Here is a 23528-nt window from a genome sequence, read left to right as displayed (position 1 = left end):
CCTCTCTCTCTCTCTCTCTCTCTCTCTCTCTCTCTCTCTCTCTCTCTCTCTCTCTCTCTCTCCTCTCTCCTCCTTGTTGCACCCCTCTCTGTATCTCTGTCCCCCCCCCTTTCCCATCTCTTGCTCTACCTCTCTGTTGTTACTCTTCTCTCTCTCTCACTCTCTCTCTCTCTGACACACACACACACACACACACACACACACACACACACACACACACACACACACACACACACACACACACACACACACACACACACACACACACACACACACACACACACACACACACGCACACGCACACAACACTCTCTCCCTCTCTCTACTCTCTCTCTTGCTGTCTCTCTCTCACACACACATTCTCTCTTTCTGTCTCTCTGCTCTTCTTGGCTCTTTATGAATTGAACACCAACCTCAGCTCCTGACTGGTTAGAATCAAATAGAGGCAACGAATGCATGCTCCCTCCCTCTCTCGCTCGCTCTCGCTCTCTTTCTCCCTCCCTATCTCGCTCTTTCTCCCTCCCTTTCTCACTCTCTTTCTCTCTTTCTTTCCCTCTCTCACACACATACACACACCACTCTTAGACACACACTCACACTCTCACACACACGCATACCTTCCCATTCAAATGCTCATGCAGGCAGCACATTCCACACACACACGCACCGTGACGCACTCATGCACCACACGCACATAGTCTGAGACACACTCACACACACTCATACTCCGAGACACACTCGTACAAGATGCAGGTGCACACACACAATCACATTCTCTGACACACACACATACTCACACACACACACACTCTCACTCACATACACTCTCAGCCAGCCAGTCAGTCAGTCAGTGAGTAGAGGGCTATGTGGAGGTTGTGATGTTTTGGGACAGAAAAAACTCAGCCATGGGAAACTCCCAACGGCGACCCAAAGGCAGGCACAGAACCAAGGGGGCAACAGGTACTACCTCTCCCTCATTCCTCTTTCTCTCTATCCATATGTCCATTCATTCATTCCGTCATTCATTTATTCGTTCATCAAATCATTAAACGGCTTGGATGGATCTTGCTTTCCCTTTTTCTGCGTCACCTTCGCAGCAGCCGGGAAGAGAAAGGAGGGGGGAGGGGGACAGGGTTGTGTGTGTGTGTGTGTGTGTGTGTGTGTGTGTGTGTGTGTGTGTGTGTGTGTGTGTGTGTGTGTGTGTGTGTGTGTGTGTGTGTGTGTGGATTGTACATCTGTGAGGGATGATCCATGAGGTGATGTGTGTGTGTGTGTGTGTGTGTGTGTGTGTGTGTGTGTGTGTGTGTGTGTGTGTGTGTGTGTGTGTGTGTGTGTGCTACCAGTTCTCACAGTCTCACGTCAGAATTAGATGTTCATCCATCTTTCTCAAACCTCAAATTTAAAAGTGTTTAGGCATTAGCTCCACATTTGTAAGATTAGGGTTAAGTTTAGGCATTTAACTACATGTTGTTTCTCATTTAACCTTTTATTTGATCATCGGAGTCATACTGAGACCAAGGTTTCTTTTACAGATGAGTCCTGAGTCACATACATTACAGAAAATACACACATCAAAAAAAATGCTAAATGTAGGCAGAAAGATGAACACGATCAGAAAAACGAAGACATTCACCGGTAAAAAGGTCCTCAATCAGCGTTCGGAATTGGCCTAGAGGCACCAAAACATACATTTCTGAACATTTTGAAAATTGTTCCACAAATAAGGTGCAAAAAGAAATCTAAACTGATTTACCTAACTCAGTAGAGGTCAAAGGAATTTCCAGAGTTAGCCATACCTGAGACCCGGTGTGGTAACTTGTATTTCTAAAGTTTAGTAAGGATGTTAGGTACAGCGGGAATTTTTGTAAAATGGCTTTTATAAATGAAAACATTGCAATGTATCAACCTATGTGACATCAAAGAGGACCAACCAACTTTCTGGTAGAGATTGCAGTGATGACTGTTGCCCGTAATAAAGCACAGTGCGCTAAAGATAAACGTCATCTAACGGAATGAAGAAGCAGCTGTGTTCATATAGATGATGTCGCCATAATCTAGGACCGATAGGAACGTCGATTGAATAATCTGCTTTCTACTATTTATCGAGAGGCGGGACCTATTTCTATAGAAAAATGTTTTTTTTTGAAATCTCAGCGTCTTAACTAACTCATCAAAATGCTTTTTAAAAGACAGCTTTTCATCTACCCAGATGCCCAAATAGTTGTAAACAGGGACACGATCAATATGGACACCATCCAAAGTACGTATGTGACTCATCACCTGGATTCGGTTTTATGTAGCAAAATTTGAATTTCTGTTTTTTACATTTGATAAAAGCAGAGACTCAGAGCTACAAAATGGTATGTCATGCACCGCATTTGAGGAACAATGGGAAAGTAATTCTGCTTTGAAAGTTGATGGACTTGCAAACTCACTTTTGAGAAAATACCCTTTTTTGCAATTGTGTCAAGGGATGACGCTGGAGAGGAGAAGCAGGTACGGGGAGTCAAACATTTAATAGGGAACGGACATAGAACGAGACAGGAACAGCGTCAGCACTCGGGTAACACAGCCAAACTACAATCAATACAGCAGCGGGGAACAAAGCTGGGGAACTGACAAATATAGGGGAGGTAATAAAGAGGTGATTGAGTGAGTCCAATATCGCTGATGCGCGTGACGAGGGAAGGCAGGTGTGTGTAAATGATGGTGGCAGGAGTGCGTAATGCAGGGCAGCCTGGCGCCCTCATGCGCCAAGGGGGAAGAGCGGGAGCAAGCTTGTCAGTACCCCCCCTCTAGGAGCGCCACCCGGCGTCCCACCTAGGCGAACTGGCCGAGACATGGGTGCTGGGCAAGCCGGCTGGGGGTAAACTCCCCGAGGCATAGGAGCCTGGCGAGCCAGCTGAGGCATAGGAGCCTGACGATCCGGCTGAGGCAAGCACACCTGTCGATCCCGCTGCGGCATGGAAGCCCAATGATTTGGCAGAGTATGACGTGGGATGGAAACCTGCCGAGCCAACCAAGGCAAGGAAACCTCTCGAGCCAGCTAGGACGTGGAAGCCCCATGAGCCAGCGAGGACGTGGAAGCCCCACAAGCCAGCTGGGAAACCAAGCCCGACGTCGCCCACAAAACAAGAAAACTCCTGGGCCGGCTGGGCAAACAAGACCTGACGATCCGGCTGAGGAGGAAGAGCGGGAGCAGGCGTGACACAATGTTTACTGACACCAGCCATATTCAACGAGTATTGTACACGTTAGCTTAAGACATGTAGCTAGCTACCTAGGTAAACAATGAACCTAGCTAGGTAAACAACATGTAAGATCACACACATCACGTCACGCCACCTAACGTTAGCTAGGGAGCCAGCCAGCTAACGCTAGCTAACAGTACACTTTAGCTTGAAATGAAAGCAATTTCTGACAAAATTTGAAACGTGTAATATCTGAAAATGCCTATTTTACCTGTATACATCATCATGCATGATGAACACGTCTCCCTGTCGCGAATCCATGCCCCAAATACCATTAGTTTGAAGACGTAATCAGGAAACAGGTGTTTTCCCATCTTTTTAGCTATCATACTTTAATTCCACTGATTTCAAAACTCGATCCTCCAGAAAGTGGAGAGGAAAACTTATGCAGCTACATTTTAAAAAATCCGCCTTCGACAGGATTACCAACACAGACTGACTAGCTCAAAAGCCCTCTATATGGCAGACCAATCCAAACTCATCTCTCTGTATGTTCAGCCCACTCTTTATCTCAGCCAATCATGGCTAGTGGGAAGGTTACTGTCTTTTTATATGGCTTAACCAACAAGGCTCGTAATTTAACAATTTCATTCGTATTTACAGATTTCATACAAGTTTGTTATTAAGGCACATGAAAGTTCACATATTCAAGAAGGCTTTTCTGCCAAAAAACGCATTTTGATAAAAAATATTTTTTCTCTCACTTTTGTGAAGGGGGAGTACATGGTCCGCCGTCCAAACCTTGGGGATAGTACCGGATATAATCGTCAGGTAAAAAATATGGGTTCATGATTCAGCGATCAGGGGTGCAGAGAGCTGCAGTAAAAATGGATTAAGCATATCAGGCATATGAGGGGAACGGCACCTCAGTACCTCCAGGCTCTGATCAGGCCCTACACCCAAACAAGGGCACTGCGTTCATCCACCTCTGGCCTGCTCGCCTCCCTACCACTGAGGAAGTACAGTTCCCGCTCAGCCCAGTCAAAACTGTTCGCTGCTCTGGCCCCCCAATGGTGGAACAAACTCCCTCACGACGCCAGGACAGCAGAGTCTATCACCACCTTCCGGAGACACCTGAAACCCCACCTCTTTAAGGAATACCTAGGATAGGATAAGTAATCCTTCTCACCCCCCTAAAAGATTTAGATGCACTATTGTAAAGTGGCTGTTCCACTGGATGTCATAAGGTGAATGCACCAATTTGTAAGTCGCTCTGGATAAGAGCGTCTGCTAAATGACTTAAATGTAAATGTAAATGTATCAGCCCCAGTGAATTTTGTTACATCAATCTTAAGCAAGGCATCTAGCACATCACAGATAGTAAAATGAAAAAAAAAATATTCACTAGAAGTTGACGTGTTAACTGTCGAGTCAGCTCGAGGCTGGCAGAGGGAAGAGCTGTCGATTGACTGACCAGGGTCAATTAAATCACAGTTTCTCTCAAATAAAAAGCTTGCCAAGATAAAACGATGATTAAAAGCATCACTTATCCGTTTCTTCTCAGTTATGATGCCATAGTCAGACAGAATGTGCTTAGGCAGGGAAGAAGAGGAATGTGCATTTACTGTTTTCCAACATTTTGAAGGATCACCAGCAGAGTCAGAGAGAGCTTAAAAAAAGTAGCTTGATTTAGCTTTCTTAATCAAAATGGCCAGTCCTCGAAACAGTATGTTTTTCTTGCTTTGCCCCGGGCCAGATTTGTCATCTGAATGAGCGCAGATAGATCTAACCCTTGGTTTTTTTCTGAACTACCATTCCACTCTGAATTGTTTAAAAAGAGTGTTTATCTGCCAGAGAAAAGATTAGAGAGAATGCATATTCTAGAGCCAACTCATGGTCAGGACTACAGGAGACAGGGGCTGAATCAGAGGAGAACGTGTCATGTAGAAACCCTTGAGGAGAGAACTTTGAAAAATGTCTCTTCTTAATTAAACACTGGATTAGTGTTTTGCTGTTTCGTATCTCTAATACATACGATGGGACAATGATCACTGAGATCAAATGCAAATACTCCACAAGACAAATATTGATGGGGGTTATTAGTAAGGATTAAATCAATCAATGAGGAGTTAACGGGGTTTTTCATATTTAGCCATGTAGGGTTTTGATGTGATTTGAATCAGATTAAAATCAATGCATACAAATTAAATTGTTCCAATCCAGATTCAAGGCCAATCCAGATTCGAATCGCCTAAAATGACCAACTCCAAAGACAGAAAAGGTGTTAAACACTCAGATACAGTTGAAGTCGGTAGTTTACATACACTTAGGTTGGAGTCATTAAAACTCATTTTTCAACCACTCCACATATTTCTTGTTAACAAACTATAGTTTTGGCAAGTCGGTTAGGACATCTACTTTGTGCATGACACAAGTAATTTTTCCAACAATTGTTTACAGACAGATTATTTCACTTATAATTCACCGTATCACAATTCCAGTGGGTCAGAAATCTACATACACTAAGTTGACTGTGCCTTTAAACAGCTTGGAAAATTCCAGAAAATTATGTCATGGCTTTAGAAGCTTCTGATAGGCTAATTGACATAATTTGAGTCAATTGGAAGTGTACCTGTGGATGTATTTCAACGACTACCTTCAAACTCAGTGCCTCTTTGCTTGACATCATGGGAAAATCAAAAGAAATCAGCCAAGACCTCAAAGAAATTGTACACCTCCACAAGTCTGGTTCATCCTTGGGAGCAATTTCCAAACGTCTGAAGGTACCACGTTCATCTGTACAAACAATAGCATGCAAGTATAAACACCATGGGACCACGCAGCCAACAACAGCAAATGACCTTGTGAAGTTGCTGGAGGAAACAGGTTCAAAAGTATCTATATCCACAGTAAAACAAGTCCTATATCGACATAACCTGAAAGTCCGCTCAGCAAGGAAGAAGCCACTGCTCCAAAACCGCCATTTAAAAAAGCCAGACTACGGTTAGCAACTGCACATGGGGACAAAGACAGTACTTTTTGAAGAAATGTCCTCTGGTCTGATGAAACAAAAATAGAACTGTTTGGCCATAATGACCATCATTATGTTTGGAGGAAAAGGGGTAGGCTTGCAAGCCGAAGACTACCATCCCAACCGTGAAGCACGGGGGTGGCAGCATCACGTTGTGGGGGTGCTTTGCTGCAGGAGGGACTGGTGCACTTCACAAAATAGATGGCATCACGATTAAGGGAAATTATGTGGATATATTGAAGCAACATCTCAAGACATCAGTCAGGATGTTAAAGCTTGGTCGCAAATGGATCTTCCAAATGGACAATGTTGTGACAAAATGGCTTAAGAACAACAAAGTCAAGGTATTGGAGTGGCCATCACAAGGCCCTGACCTCAATCCTATAGAACATTTGTGGGCAGAACTGTAAAAGCGTGTGTGAGCAAGGAGGCCTACAAACCTGACTCAGTTACACCAACTCTGTCAGGAGGAATGGGCCAAAATTCACCCAACTTATTGTGGGAAGCTTGTGGAAGGCTAACTGAAACGTTTGACCCAAGTAAAAAAATGTAAAGTCAATGCTACCAAATACTAATTAAATGTATGTAAACCTCTAACCCACTGGGAATGTGATGAAAGAAATAAAAGCTGAAATAAACCATTCTCTCAACTATTATTCTGACATTTCACATTCTTAAAGTAAAGTAGTGGTCCTAACTGACCTAAGACAGGGAATTTTTACTAGGATTAAATGTCAGGAATTGTGAGAAACCGAGTTTAAATGTATTTGGCAAAGGTGTATGTAAACTTCTGACTTCAACTGTATGTGTAAGATGGCAATATTTTTTTGTTTGATTATTTGCGTTGTTTGTAACATATTTTTACTTATTTTGTACATAATGTTGCCGCTACTGTCCCTTATGACCGAAAATAACTTCTAGACATCAGGACTGCGATTATTCACCACGGACTAGCAGAATCTTATTTTTCCTTTCACGACTCTGACGAGCCCTACGCGAAGGATATACTGCTTCCTCGGGAACAGGCCCCGATCTCCGTGATCTGCATGAATTAACCCCCACTTCCCTCCGTTCTGCATGCAAACGTTCAATCTTTGGACAATAAAATCGACGAGTTACGCAGGAGATTAAACTACGAATGGGACATTAAAAACTGTAACATCTTATGCTTCACGGAGTCGTGTCCGAACGACGACAACATCAAGAGAGCTGGCTGGTTGGTTATGCAATGTACCGGCAGGATAGAACAGTGGCGTCTGATAAGACAAGGGTTGTCGGTTTGTGTATTTTTGTAAACAACAGCTGGTGAACAATATCTAAGGAAGTCTTGAGCTATTGCTCGCCCGTGGTAGAGTATCTCATGATAAGCTGTAAACCACACTACCTACCGAGAGAGTTTTCATCTGTATTCTTTGTAGCTGTTTTACATACCACCACAGTCAGAGGCTGGCACTAAGACAGCATTGATTGAGCCAAAAGCAAGCAAGAAAATGCTCACCCAGAGGTGGCGCTCCTTGTAGCTGGGGACTTTAATGCAGGAACATTTAAATCCTTTTTACCAAATTTCTATCAGCATGATAAATGTGCAACCAGAGGAAAAAGAACTCTGGACCACCTACAGTATACTCCACACACAGAGACGCATACAAAGCTCGCCCTCCATTTGGCAAATCTGACCATAATTCTATCCTCCTTAAAGCAGGAAGAACCCGTGACTAGATCCATAAAAAGTGGTCAGAGGAAGCAGAAGCTAAGCTACAGGACTGTTTTGCAAGCACAGACTAGAATATGTTCTGGGATTCCTCCGATGGAATTGAGGAGTACACCACATCAGTCATTAGCCTCATCAATAAGTGCATTGATGACGTCGTCCCCACAGTGACTGTATGTACATACACCAACCATGGATTACAGGCAGCATCCGCACTGAGCTAAAGGCTAGAGCTGCCACTTTCAAGGAGCGGGACTCTAACTCGGAAGCTTATAAGAAATCCTGCTTTACCCTCCAAAGAACCATCAAACAGGCAAAGCTTAAATACAGGACTAAGATCGAATCGTACTGACGCTCGTCGGCTGTGGAATGGCTTGCAAACCATTACAGACTACAACGGGAAGCACACAGTCTTCCAGCTGTTCCGGAAGACTGTGTGATCACGCTCTCTGCAGCCGATGCGAATAAGACTTTTAAGCAGGTCAACATTCACAAGGCCGCAGGGCCAGACGGATTACCAGGACGTGTACTGCGAGCATGCGCTGACCAACTGGCAAATGTCTTCACTGACATTTTCAACCTCTCCCTGTCCGTGTCTGTAATACCAACATGTTTTAAGTAGACCACCATAGTCCCTGTGCCCAAGAACACTAAGGTAACACGCCTAAACAACTACCGACCCGTAGCACTCACGTCTGTAGCCTTGAAGTGCTTTGAAAGGCTGGTCATGGCTCACATCAACACCATCATCCCAGAAACCCTAGACCCACTCCATTTTGCATACCATCCCAAAAGATCCACAGATGTTGATCTCCACTGCACTCCACACTGCCCTTTCCCACCTGGAACAAAGGAACACCTATGTGAGAATGCTATTCATTGACTACAGCTCAGCGTTCAACTCCTTAGCTTATTGATGAGCTTTGAGGGGACTACGGTCCCTGGGCCTAAACAACTCCCTCTGTAACTGGATGCTGGACTTCCTGACGGGCCGCCCCCAGGTGAGAAGGGTAGCTAACAACACATCCGCCACATTGATCCTCAACACAGAGGCCACTCAGGGGTCAGTCCCCTCCTGTACTCCCTGTTCACTTATGATTGCGTGGCCAGGCATGACTCCCGCACCATCATTAAATTTGCCGATGACACAACAGTGGTAGGCCTGATCACCTACAATGACTAGACAGCCTATAGGGAGGAGGTCTGAGACCTGGCCGTCTGGTGCCAGGACAACAACCTCTCCCTCAACGTGATCAAGACAAAGGAGATGATTGTGGACTACAGGAAGAAGAGGACCGAGCATGCCCCCATTCTCATCGACGGGGCTGCAGTTGAGCAGGTTGAGAGCTTAAAGTTCCTTGGTTTCCACATCACCAACAAATTAACATGGTCCAAGAATACCAAGACAGTCGTAAAGAGAGCACAACAATGCCTGTTCCCCCCCAGGAGACTGAAAAGATTTGGCATGGGTCCTCAGATCCTCAAAATGTTCTACAGCTGCACCATAGAGAGCATCCTGACTGGTTGAATCACATCACCTCCACCCTACCTGTCACCTTAGACCCACTTCAGTTTGCTTACCGCTCTAGTAGGCCCACAGATGATGCAATCGCCATAACACTGCACACTGCCATAACCCATCTGGACAAGAGGAATACCCATGTAAGAATGCTGTTCATTGACTACAGCTCAGCATTCAACACCGTAGTACCCTCCAAACTCATCATCAAGTTTGAGACCCTGGGTCGCCCTGTGCAACTGGGTCCTGGGCTTTCTGACGGGCCGCCCATCAGGTGATGAAGGTACTGCAGGAAACAACATCCCCATCCCGCTGATCTTCAACACTGGGGCCCCACAAGGGTGCGCTCTCAGCCTGCTCCAGTGCTCCTTTTTCACCCATAACTGCGTAGCCATGCACACCTCCAACTCAATCATCAAGTTTGCAGACAACATTACAGTGGTAGGCTTGATTACCAGCAACAATCCACATCGACGGGACAGTAGTGGAGAAGGTGGAAAGTTTTAAGTTACTCGGCGTACACATCACGGACAAACTGAAATGGTCCACCCACACAGCCAGCGTGGTGAAGAAGGCGCAACAACGCCTCTTCAACCTCAGGAGGCTGAAGACATTTGGCTTGTCACCGAAAACCCTCTCAAACTTTTACAGATACACAATCGAGAGCATCCTGTCAGGTTGTATCACCGCCTGGTACGGCAACTGCAAGACTCTCCAAACTACCTGTCCTCCAGGTCACCTACAGCACCCGATGTCACAGGAAGGCCAAAAAGATCATCTAGGACAACAACCACCCGAGTGACTGCCTGTTCACCCCGCTATCATCCAGAAGGCGAAGTCAGTACAGGTGCATCAAAGCTGGGACCGAGAGACTGAAAAACAGCTTCTATCTCAAGGCCATCAGACTGTTAAACAGCCATCACTAACATAGAGAGACTGCTGCCAACATACAGACTCAAATCAATGGCCACTTTAATAAATTGCTTTAATAAAGGTATAACTAGTCACTTTAAATAATTCCACTTTAATAATGTTCACATATCCTACATTACCCATCTCATATGTATGTACCGTATTTTATTCAATTTATTGCATCTTGTCTATGCCGCACAGCCATCGCTCATCCATATATTTATGTGTACATATTCTTATTCCATCCCCTTACATGTGTGTGTATAAGGTAGTCTTTGTGAATTTGTTAGATTACTTGTTAGATATTACTGTACTGTCGGAACTAGAAACACAAGCATTTCGCTACACTTGCATTAACACCTGCTAACCATGTGTATGTGACCAATACACTTTGATTTGATTTAGGTGCATTAGCCCAAACCCTCTACGAGATTTAAAGTCAGAGTGGGTATTCAGCTCCGTTCCCATCAGAGCTGACAGGGATAGGGTCATCTGCAGCTATTTGTTGAGTGAGCTTAGACCTTGTCAAGGTCTCTGGCCAACCATGTGAGAGCAGAGCAGACTGAGCATTTGACAGACCTCCCTCAAGTCAGTGCATGCTGAGGCGGGAACTGGGAGAGCAGTTTTGGCAGAGCAGTCTCCCCTGAATGAAGCTCCACCCGAAGGAGTGGAGCTGCTGCAGAGGACCGGAGTGGCTGCCAATGCCCCTTTCTGGGTGTGCACAGGAGGTTGTGGGGGGAATTGAGGAGGGTGGTGTGAATGGCAGTGTGGCTAATGAAGCTCCAAACTCTCTGCAAATGAGGGCTGATGATGTGAACGGTACATGGTGTGGACTGCATCATGTAGTGCACTACCCTCAACAGAGTTTTGTCAGCCCCTAGGGTAGTAGATGGTGTTTAGTTGAGGTGGGACTGGTCTAGTAGAGCTGTGCTGTGATGGTAAAGGTTTTGTAGAGCTGTGCTGTGATGGTAAAAGTTTGGTAGAGATGTGCTGTGATGGACTGGGTCTGGTTGTTCTGTGCTGTGATGGGCCGGGCCTGGTTGAGCTGTACTGAGGCTGGCCGTGTCAGCTAGAGCTGTGTTAAGGCGGGCCAGGTCTGGTTGAGCTGTATGTGATGGGCCGGGTCTGATTTAGCTGTGCTGAGGCGAGCCGGGTCTGGTTGTATCTCCACTGGCTGAAGGGTCTATGTGTCTCTTACCAGAGGCTGCCTCTGCATATGTGGGCTGGCAGTAAAGCTGAGATATGGGCTAGGCTGGGGTACCCTCCTATTGGCCACTATTTGTCCTACCCCTAGAGTACAGTCCAGTGCTATGAAGGGTTGTGGGGGGTTGAGCTGGGCTGGTTCTGGCACCTTTGGGTTTAGCTGGGTTGGTCCTGACACCGCCTGGCTAACCTGGGTTGGTCCTGACACCGCCTGGCTAAGCTGGGTTGGTTCTGGCACCGCCGGGCTAAGCTGGTCTGGGTCTTGCGCCGCTGGGCTTGGACATGTTTGTAGTGGCTGGAGATGTCTGTGTCTAGCTCAGCTGAGATGAGATTGGCCTACTCTCTTTCCTTGGATAGCGAGGAGGTGGGGGAGCTCTGTTGCTGGCCTGGTATGATTGCGGACCTCTGCCTAACGTGGCATCCTTCAGGGCCTTGGCAAAGACTCCGACTCCCTTATGGTCCAGGTGTACATGGTCGTACAAGAGCTCACATGTCAGGGTGCGGTGGTGAGAGATGCTGACAGTGGTAGTCAGTGAGGAGCAGTCCATGGTGATTCCTTTTGATTGACATTCAGGATCATTTGCCAGGGGAGATCTTTCCTTGGTAAAAGGGTGAATATAATAATGTTTATAATAATAATAATGCTGACAAGAGGGCGTGGATATCCCTCTCGCTCTGCTGCAGCTCCACCTTTACCACACGCAGCTCCTCTTGCAGGGCATCGTTGGTCTGTGTCATTTGTTCAGTGTTCTGTCTTAACTGTTCTATTGAAGCACAGCTCTCCTGGAAATGCCTCTTCCATCAGCGTCTGGACAGTGTCACATTCTTGTTGTTTGCTCTCCCTGAATTCCATCATCTCAAAGTGTATCAAAAAAAGTGTGTGTGCGCACACTGAGTGTGTGTGTGTGTGTGAAGGTCCTGCTTCAGTGCTTTTGGTACTGCATGGCTGGATTACTATAGGGTTTTTAATTATACTGTCTATGCGGTGTTGTTTCTCATCCAGAGAGAGAAGGAAAGAGAGAGAGAGGAAGAGAGAGCAGCCAGATCGCTCAAGATTGACTTTGAAATTGGACTTCTGTCCATGTCCAGAGAATGTCAGGAAATTCCATCAAAACCGGCCACTATGGGAAACAGTGAGCCCTATTACCATCAAGTAAATTTGGGTTATGCTAGGGCATTGTGGATGGGGTTGGCTGACGGGCGTAATCCCATGACTCCAGATCTGAAGGTTGTGTGCTCAATCCCAGTGGTAGACACTTGTTTTTTTTTTTTTTTGACCCTATGCCAAACCTTAACACTTAGCCTATCTTAAAGATTTTCTCTGGTACTTTTGTACACTTTTTAGCCAGTAGTTCTGAAAGTACCGCTCACGATACAAAGTGGTCCCTGAAAATTGCGTATTACATCACATATGTGCAGATATGGGCACCACTTCATTGCTCTCTCTCGCTCTCTCTGCTGTGTCCACTGAGCCATTGGGCCCTTCCTGCTAGCTGTCACTCAAATGACAAGGGGCTGAACCTCATGGGCTGGAACTCTAATTACTAGGGGGGTGGCCCACATGGTCCAAGTTTGCAGTACTCAAAATGGCACGCACAGCTTCCAGAGAAGTCACTTTCAAACTCGGGATTTTGTGGCTAATTGCGGCAAAACACAAATTCTGCTCATAGATTATGCATGTATGGACTACACATTGACACATGCAACCTAAAGCAGGAGGTTTCAAAAATTCTTACTTTGTCGCCACAGTACCAGAGCATGTAACCCTTACATTAACCCTTACATTTGGAGAAACGTGGATAAACAAAGTGAAATTATTAAGACCATGAGATCTTGTTAGAGAGAAAGACAGTGGGAGAGCAAGAGAGGGAATGAGAAGGAGATGGTGGAGGGAGTAGGGAGAAGACAAATGAGAGGGAGAGAGAGAGTTGGAGAGCAAGAGCGGGAATGGGTAGGAGAGGGGGGAGAGGGAGGAGGGAGAAGAGATGAGAGAGTACACAAATCTGTCCCCTCATTCCCTGGTTTACTGATAAAGGAGGAGAGGAAAAGAGGGGAAGGAAATGAGGAGGGAGAGAGAAGCAGAGGGTGAGATGTAGAGGGAAGAGCAATGATTTGGAACAGAGAGGAGAGGAGGAGAGGAGGAAAGAGAGCTGGGTTGAGAGTGGGAACAACAGATGGAGAGAGGAGGAGGATAAGACAAGGAATCATTTTTTCTGTATCCCCTTATTGCTGTAAAGGGGACAGGCATATACACACACAGAACACACAGTGACAACCGTATACAAGCAACGCCCTGTGCTTTATCTCGGTCTCTCCACGCCATTATTGTTATGGTAGTCCATCATGTCCAATGATGACTTCCACTTCTGAATTTTATTTAACTAGGCAAGTCAGATCTTATTTACAATGACAGCCTACCCCAGCTAACCCAGACGGCACTGGGCCAATTGTGCACCACCCTATGGGACTCCCAATCATGGCCAGTTGTGATACAGCCTGGAATCAAACCAGGGTCTGTAGTGAAGCCTCTAGCACTGAGATGCACTGCCTTAGACCGCTGTGCCACTCGGGAGCCCCAGTTCACGGTGAATTGGTGCCTGTAGAGTATAATACGAGATCCACAAAATTTAATTCAGGTGTGGCATGTGCAGTCGGCGTTGGCGGGGGCAGGCATGGTTGTATCTCTCCTGAGCTGTTTTTGATGTTTCTCTCCTCCCACCTCTGTACACCGCTTCCACCAGGTGGAACTGTCGGCGGCAACATACTGGGTTTGTAGCACTTCATCTGCCCCCCTGCAGACCGCTGGTCGTACAGGATCTTCCACGGCAAGCGGTCCTGAGACGTTCTAATGACATGCCCAAGCCAGCACAGTTGGTGTTGGGTGACCATGGCCTTCATACTCTTGCAGTTGGTCTTAGCAAGTATTTCTGTACGGGGCACACGGTGGCACCAGGTGATTCCCAGGATGCGCTGGAGGCATCTTATGTGGAATCGCTCGAGCTGCTTGTTGTTGCGACTGTAAGTGACCCAGGCTTCACAGCTGTAAAGAAGTGTGGTGATGCAGATGGCATGATAGACGGCAATTGGGGTGGAGGTGGAGATCGCTGTTTTGGAAGGCCCTGTGTCTGTGTTTCCTGAAGGCAGCTGATGCTTGCTTCATCCTGTTTTAAATGTCAAGGTCGATGCTTCAGTCCTCTGAGAGAATGCCCCCCAGGTATTTGAAATGACAGGACTATTGCCAGTGATTTGTGTTCAATGGTGAAGACAGGCATGGTGGGTGGAGGGCTGGATCTTCATTGGCAGACCACATCTGTTTTGGTCATGTTGACACGCACACACACTGACATGTTAGACATACCAGGCTGCATCCCACTGCTGGCTTGCCTCTGAAGCTAAGCAGGGTTGGTCCAGGTCAGTCCCTGGCTGGGAGACCAAATGTTTCTAGAAGTTGTGTTAGAGGGCCAGTATGGGGCACAGTGTCATGGCTACCTAATCATCCCCAGCTTCCAATTGGCTTATTAATCTCCTCTCCCCTGTAACTATTCCCCATGTTGTTTCTAAAAATGAGAATGTGTTCTCAGTCAATTTACCTGCTAAAATAAGGGTTCAATAAAATTCACATGTGCATATGCTCTCACTTAAACTCACTGTACCTTCTATATCTATAAGCTACTAATAGGCGAATGCTCGTTATCTGACCGTAAGCCGCTACAAAGGGTAGTGCGTACGGCCCAGTACATCACTGGGGGCCAAGCTTCCTGACATCCAGGAACTATATACCAGGTGGTGTCAGAGTAAGGCTGAAAAAATTGTCAGACTCCAGTCACCAAGTCATAGACTGTTCTCTATGCTACCGCATGACAAACGGTACCGTAGCGCAAAGTCAGGCTTATTGGTCAGCGGTGTGAGCCGATTAAGGGTGCTTTGCTTTTCTTGGGTGCTCGATTAGTAATGGCGCCAGAAGGGATTGCTTTTACGGGCTCCAAACCAACTGTGATATATTTGAGATTTTTTTTGCATTGTTTGTAACTTATTTTGAACATAAGGTTGCTCATACCTACTTATGATCGTAAAGATCTTCAGGACGGGCCTCCCATGTGGTGCAGTGGTCTAGGGAACTGGCGACGCACAATTGGCCTAGCGTTGTCCGAGTTAATCCTTGTTTCATCGCGCACCAGCGACTCCTGTGGTGGGCCGGGTGCAGTGCACGCTAACCAAGGTCGCCAGGTGCAGTGTTTCCTCCGACACATTGGTGTGGCTGGCTTCTGGGTTGGATGCGCACTGTGTTAAGAAGCAGTGCGGCTTGGTTGGGTTGTGTTTTGGAGGACGCATGGCTTTCGACCTTCGTCTCTCCCGAGCCCGTACGGGAGTTGTAGCGATGAGACAAGATAGTGTAATTACTAACAATTGGATGTCATGAAATTGGGGGAAGGTGGAATAACCGAGCTTCAGGACATCAGGTTTTTCTGATTGAACACGGTTCTCTATTGAAGATTATTTCTTTAACAAAAACATTCTAACATAAAAGGAAAATCTTCCGAGATCAGGCTCAAATCTTCAGTCTCCAGATGAAACAAGAAGAAACAAGGGGGCGGAGATCAGGTTGCCTTTGAAACTACAAGGCAAACATAAATCTCGGGTTTGTCATCATCTTCTGGCCAATGTGTTCTTTCAAAATAAACTGGATGATCTACAATTAGGTCCATCTTCCAGAGATAGTTTTTAAAAACTGCTGGTAGCATATGTTTCTTTCATGGTTGAACAATGAGTATCGGATAATATAGAGCTGGCGGGTTTTCCGTGCTTCGGCAGGACAGAGCAGCTACATCTGGTAACACGAGGGGCGGCGTGTGTCTATTTGTCAATAACAGTTGGTGCGCGATGTCTAATATTAAAGAAGTCTCGAGGTATTGCTTGCTTGAGCTAGATTACCTCATGATAAGCTGTAGACTACACTATCTACCAAGTGAGTTCTCATCTATATTATTCGTAGCCATCTATTTACCACCACAAACCAATGCTGGCACTAACGCCGCACTCAACAAGCTGTATAAGGCCATAAGCAAACAAAGAAAATGCTCACCCAGTACGGTGCTCCTAGTCGCCAGGGACTTTATTGCAGGCAAACTTAAATTCATTTGACCTAATTTCTACCATTAAGTCAATTGTGCAACCAGAGAAAGAAAACTCCACACACAGAGACGTATACAAAGCTCTCCCTTGACCTCCATTTGGCAAATCTGACCATAATTCTATCCTCCTGATTCGCAAAACACCAGTCTCAACTTCAACAGTGAAGAGGCGACTCCTGGAATGCGGGCCTTCTAGGCAGAGTTGCAAAGAAAAATACATATCTTAGACTGGCCAATAAAAAAAAAAATATTTAAATGGGCAAAAGAACACAGACACTGGACAGAGAAACTCTGCCTAGAAGGCCAGCATCCCGGAGTTGCCTCTTCACTGTTGACGTTGAGACTGGTGTTTTGCGGGTACTGCTTAATGAAGCTGCCAGTTGAGGACTTGTGAGGCGTCTGTTTCTCAAACTAGATACTCTAATGTCCTTGTCCTCTTCTTCATTTGTGCACTGGGGCCTCCCAGACCTCTTTCTGTTCTGTTTTGAGCCAGTTTGTGCTGTACTGTGAAGGGAGTAGTACACAGCGTTGTACCAGATCTTCAGTTCCTTGGCAATTTCTCGCATTGAATAGCCCTCATTTCTCAAATCAAGAATAGACAGACGAGTTTCAGAAGAAAGTTATTTGTTTCTGTCCATTTTGAGCCTGTAATTGAACCCACAAATACTGATGCTCCACATACTCAACAAGTCTAAAGAAGGCCCGTTGTAATTGCTTCTTTAATCAGAACAACAGTTTTCAACTGTGCTAACATAATTGAAAAAGGGTTTTCTAATGATCAATGGTGAGCGTAGCCTAGTGGTTAGAGCATTGGACTAGTAACTGGAAGGTTGTGAGTTCAAACCCCCGAGCTGACAAGGTACAAATCTGTCGTTCTGCCCCTGAACAGGCAGTTAACCCACTGTTCCCAGGCAGTCATTGAAAATAAGAATATGTTCTTAACTGACTTGCCTGGTTAAATAAAGGTTAAAATTAAAAATATAAAAAAAATAGTGTTTTAAAATGATAAACTTGAATTAGCTAACACAACATTCCATTGGAACACAGGAGTGATGGTTGCTGATAATGGGCCTCTGTATGCCTATGTATATATTCCATAAAAATCACCAGTTTCCAGCTACAATAGTCATTTACAACATTATCAATGTCTACACTGTATTTCTGATCAATTTGAAATTATTTTAATGGACAAAAAACTAGATTTTCTTTCAAAAACAAGGATATTTCTAAGTGACCCCAAACTTTTGAACAGTGGTGTATGTGCTATGGCTTTACATCCCCTGCTATATTGTGGATAGAGATACCTGTTTAACAGAACACAGAGGGTGTTCTTTAATGGAATCCTCTCAAACATAATCCAGGTAGAGTCAGGCATTCCCCAGGGCAGTTGTCTAGGTCCCTTACTTTTTAAAATCTTTACTAATGGTCTGCCACTGGCTCTGTGTGTCTTTGTATGCTGATGACTCAACACTATACATGTCAGCTACCACAGAAAGTGAAATCACTGGAACACTTAACAAAGAGCTGCAGTCAATTTCAGAATGGGTGGCAAGAAGTAAGTTTAGTCCTAAATATTTCAAAAACGAAAAGTATTGATTTTGGACAAATCATTCACTAAATCCTTAACCTCAACTAAGTCTTGTAATGAATAATGTGGAAATTGAGCAAGTTGAGGAGTTTAAACTGCTTGGAGTAACCCTGGATTGTAAACTGTCATGGTCAAAACATATTGATGCAACAGTAGCTAAAATGGGGAGAGGTCTGTTCATAATAAAGCACTGCTCTGCCTTCTTAACAATGTTATCAACAAGGCAGGTCCTACAGGCTCTAGTTTTGTCGCACCTGGACTACTGTCCAGTTGTGTGGTCAGGTGCCAGCAAGAGGGACTATTGGAAATTACAATTGGCCCAGAACAGGGCACCATGACTGGCCCTTAAATGTACACAGAGAGCTAACATTAATAATATGCATATCAATCTCTCCTGGCTCAAAGTAGAGGAGACATTGACTTTATCCCTTCTTGTATTTGTGAGAAGTATTGACATGTTGAATCCCCCGAGCTGTCTGTTTAAATTACTAGTACACAGATCAGACACCCATGCATACCTCACAAGACATGCCACCAGAGGTCTCTTCACAGACCCCAAGTCCAGAACAGACTATGGGAGGCACACAGTACTACTTAGATCCATGACTACATGGAACTCTATTCCACATCAAGTAACTCATGCAAGCAGTAAAAACTGCTAAAAAAACGGATAAAAATACACCTTATGGAACAGAGGGGACTGTGAAAAGACACACACCGAGGTACGGAAACGCGCATACACACATGATAACATACACACGATACACACACGTACGCATGGATTTTGTGTTGTAGAGTAGTGGCCTGAGGGCCCACACTTAATGTGTTGTGAAATCTGTTGTGAAATGTATTGTAATGTTTTACAAATTGTATATAACTGCCTTTATTTTGCTGGACCCCAGGAAGAGTAGCTGCTTGCCTTAGGATCCATAATAAATACAAATCTAAATAGTAGTAGACTCGTTTTAACAAGACTGAACGTGACTGAAAAGCCATATGGTATGAAAGCCCAAACAAAACAACATGGCAAATACTATTGTTTCATTGCACTTTTCACTGGCGGTCCCTCCGGTTGTGGCAGGAGGACGCATATTTGGTTGCCAAAACTGTCTTCTTATCTTCAGCTGTTGCTTATGTACATGCACACACATACTCTTTCTCTCTCGCTCTCTCTCGCTCTCGCTCCATCATTCTCCCTGCATCTCTCTCTCATATTTGGCTGCCAAAACTGCCTTATCTTCAGCTGTTGCTTATTTACATTCATACATTCTCTCTCTCTCTCTCTCTCTCTCTCTCTCTCTCTCTCTCTCTCTTAATTTTTCAATTAAATTTGCTTTATTGGCATGATGTAACAATGTACATATTGCGAAAGCTTACTTTGGAGATTTACATTTACATTACATTTAAGTCATTTAGCAGACGCTCTTATCCAGAGCGACTTACAAATTGGTGCAAACACCTATGACAACCAGTGGAACAGCCACTTGCATCTAAATCTTGTTGGGGGAGAAGGGGGTGAGAAGGATTAACTTACTTACCCTATCCTAGGTATTCCTTGAAGAGGTGGGGTTTCAGGTGTCTCCGGAAGGTGGTGATTGACTCCGCTGTCCTGGCGTCATGAGGGAGTTTGTTCCACCATTGGGGGGCCAGAGCAGCGAACAGTTTTGACTGGGCTGAGCGGGAACTGTACTTCCTCAGTGGTAGGGAGGCGAGCAGGCCAGAGGTGGATGAACGCAGTGCCCTTGTTTGGGTGTAGGGCCTGATCAGAGCCTGGAGGTACTGAGGTGCCGTTCCCCTCACAGCTCCGTGGCGAGGACCATGGTGTAGCGGATGCGAGCTTCAACTGGAAGCCAGTGGGAGAGAGCGGAGGAGCGGGGTGACGTGAGAGAACTTGGGAAGGTTGAACACCAGACGGGCTGCGGCGTTCTGGATGAGTTGTAGGGGTTTAATGGCACAGGCAGGAGCCCAGCCAACAGCGAGTTGCAGTAATCAAGACGGGAGATGACAAGTGCCTGGATTAGGACCTGCGCCGCTTCCTGTGAATAAGGGTACTCTGCGGATGTTGTAGAGCATGAACCTACAGGAACGGGACACCGCCTTGATGTTAGTTGAGAACGTCAGGGTGTTGTCCAGGATCACGCCAAGGTTCTTAGCGCTCTGGGAGGAGGACACAATGGAGTTGTCAACCGTGATCGGGCAGTCCTTCCCGGGAGGAAGAGGAGCTCCGTCTTGCTGAGGAAATGCAGCTCTGTCTCAAGTTCTGATGATGTGCATATGGTTGCAGGGAGGGAGCCAGGTTACTACAGGGAGCCAGGTTATTCTGTGTCTACCCTTCTCAATGGCAAGGCTGTGCTCACTGAGCCTGTACTTTGTAAAGGTTTTGATCAGTAACCATGGTCAAATAGTTAGCCATGGTGTACTGTCAATCTAGGGCCAGATAGCACTGCATTTTGCTTTGTGCTTATGCTGGTTTCCCAATAAGCAATGTAATTTTTGTTTTGACTGTGTTGTAATTTGTTTTATTCTGATTGATTGGATGTTCTGGTCCTGAGGCCTCAGTGTGTTAGTAGAACAGGTTTGAACTCAGTCCCAGGACCAGCTGGATGAGCCCCAGGACCACCCATTCTTCATAAGTCCCGAGATCGGTGTGGAAGAACTTGACTGGCCTGCACAGAGCCCTGACCTCAACCCCATTGAACACCTTTGGGATGAATTAGAGCACCGACTGCCAGCCAGGTCTAATCACCCAACATCAGTGCCCGACCTCACTAATGCTCTTGTGGCTGAATGGAAGCAAGTCCCTAACATCTAGTGGAACTCCTTCCCAGAAGAGTGGATGCTTTTATATTAGCAAAGGGGGACCAACTCCATATTAATACCCATGATTTTGGAATTAAATGTTCGACGAGCAGGTGTCCACATACTTTTGGCCATGTAGTGTGTTTATATATATATAGTTGAAGTCGGAAGTTTACATACACATAGGTTAGCGTCATTAAAACTTGTTTTTCAACCACTCCACACATTTCTTGTTAACAAACTATAGTTTTGGCATGTCGGTTATAACAGGCAATTTATCACAATATCGCCCAGCTCTATGATTTCACCTTTATTTAACTAGACAAGTCAGTTAAGAACAAATTCTTATTTTCAATGACGGCCTAGGAACAGTGGGTTAACTGCCTGTTCAGGGGCAGAACGACAGCTTTGTACCTTGTCAGCCTAGGGATTTGAACTTGCAACCTTCCGGTTACTAGTCCAATGCTCTAACCACAAGCCTACCCTGCCACCCTGAAAATCAGTGAGAGTGAGTGACTGAGCAGGCTTCTGTTGCTATGGCAACATCCAGGTGTTTAAAGCAGGTTGAATTCCGAATGGTACTCTGCTGACTGGTTTGTGTGAGTGTGTGTACATTTTGTTCATTCATGTGTGTGTGTGTGTGCTCCTGTGCGTGAGTGAGAGTGATTGCGTGCACACATCTGTGTGTGTGTGTGAATGTGCGTGTGTGTGAACATTAAAACTATATGTATCTATATGAGAGAAAGTCTGTATGTGTATCCTTGGTCACCTGGTCTATGTGCTGCAGGCATAGAGGGTGTGTCATAGCGTTATCCCACAGACATCGACGGCGGGAATGTAAATAGCAGGAATGTAAATCCACTGTCTACTGACTGTGTTAGGGAGTACATTTGACTGTGTGTGTGTGTGTATGTATATGTTAGTGAGTTTGTCCCTTGGTGCCAGTAAGTGAGTTGATTCTGTACAGATTCCACCTAGTATGTATACAATATGCTGTCTGTATGCCATAGATCGTACCGTTGTTGTGGCTGTAGCCTATCATATCCTTTTATCTTCGGGTTGAGGAAGGAAGAGGGAGAGAGAGGGGGAGGAGGGGAGAGATGGGGGAGAGAGGTGTCGTTCAGGGTGTTATGTGTTCTTAGAGAGACTGTTGTCGTCTCTCTCTCTCTCTCTCTCTCTCTCTCTCTCTCTCTCTCTCTCTCTCTCTCTCTCTCTCTCTCTCTCTCTCTCTCTCTCTCTCGACTGATGTACTTTACATGCGCTTGAAAGCGAATACATTGGCAATACTTATATTATCTATACTGACTAAGTCTTAAGCCTCAATGTTTCTTCATATGGCACGCACACACACACACACGTAGAGTCAGGAGAATAAGATTATCTGCTGATTACTCAGACATGCGTTTGGTGTTGCCTGTAGAAAGCGCTGATTGTAGACGCTTCAAAGAGGAATTTCACAATTAGCTCACTCACACAGAGTTAGCCTCTTTAGTTTGGTTGGTAAAGTTCACCCAACGCTCTCATCAGTGAACACATGTTCTGTGTGTGTGTGTGTGTGTGTGTGTGTGTTTCTATGTGGGTACCGGCCCTGTGGTGTGAATGCACAGTACATCCTGCAGACACACACCAAGTTATTCTCTGTTAGTTTGGTTGTGTATGCTTCTTGGCGTGTTCTTTTGGTTTTACAGCCATGGTCTGATTCTTGTTGTCGTCATGTTTTCCCAACACGCTCATAAGTGAACATGTGTGTGTGTGTGTTGCGTGTGTGTGTGTGTGTTTTTATGCGGTGTGCTCATTCCTGCGGACACACACACCCAGGTTCCCTATTGGCCAGTTATCCGTCACCTCCAGTGTGCTCAGGAAATGGTTCAGGAAAGGGTTAGAGAGGAAGGGAAGGAAAAAGCAGCGCAGCGATGACAATGGCCACAGAGGGAGGGAAGGGGGAGGATGGGGGTAGGAGAGGGGGAGACAGGAGGGGAGGGTGTGAACAGAGCCGGCACCATTGACTTCCTCTCTTTCTCCCCTCGACATACTAGAGAAATCTCTCTCTCTCTCCTCTCTCTCTCTCTCTCTCTCTCTCTCTTCTCTCTCTCTCTCATTCTTGCTGACACACTCCTAGCTTCAGTCAGCTAATGACTCACAAGACTTACCTCAGAGTCTGGAGCGTCTCTTTCTTTCTCTCCCTCTTCCCCTCTCGCTTCCCGTTCCCACTCCTACTGAGTGAGTAAGTGTGAAAGCAGACATGGAGAGGCTGGAAGTTTTACGGACCAGGTCAGGTAAGGCTGCCTGGGAATGCAGGGATTTCGGGAATCGGCGCTTGGAACAACCTAGCACGAGCAGTAGGGTATTTATCATTATAAGAAACGCTGAGGAATGCTAGCTTATTCGAAAGCAGCAGCGCGTGTGTGTGCGCGTCTGTCTGTCTCTGTGTGTGTGTGTGTG

At 45.7% G+C, this 23528-nt stretch overlaps 1 protein-coding gene across 4 annotated transcripts in view; it reads left to right on the top strand.

Annotated features, from left to right (window-relative positions):
- The window catches only part of nhsl2 (NHS-like 2), a 148026-nt gene that overhangs the window by 66051 nt on the left and 58447 nt on the right, over positions 1–23528 (top strand). The window contains exon 1 of one of the 4 annotated variants that reach the window (XM_052460013.1): positions 529–960. The exons of 2 other annotated variants lie outside the window; for them this stretch is intronic. In XM_052460013.1, coding sequence (XP_052315973.1) covers positions 879–960 — 82 coding nt within the window. In that variant the 5' untranslated portion in view covers positions 529–878. Of the gene's footprint in view, positions 1–528; positions 961–23127; positions 23363–23528 lie in introns of those variants that run through there. One more of the 4 variants, XM_052460014.1, reaches the window with a different exon arrangement.

The sequence above is a fragment of the Oncorhynchus keta genome, chromosome 13, assembly GCF_023373465.1.
Source record: "Oncorhynchus keta strain PuntledgeMale-10-30-2019 chromosome 13, Oket_V2, whole genome shotgun sequence".
Lineage (NCBI taxonomy): Eukaryota > Metazoa > Chordata > Actinopteri > Salmoniformes > Salmonidae > Oncorhynchus > Oncorhynchus keta.
Note: the sequence above shows the minus strand (reverse complement) of the source record. Positions and strands in the feature narration are given on the sequence as shown.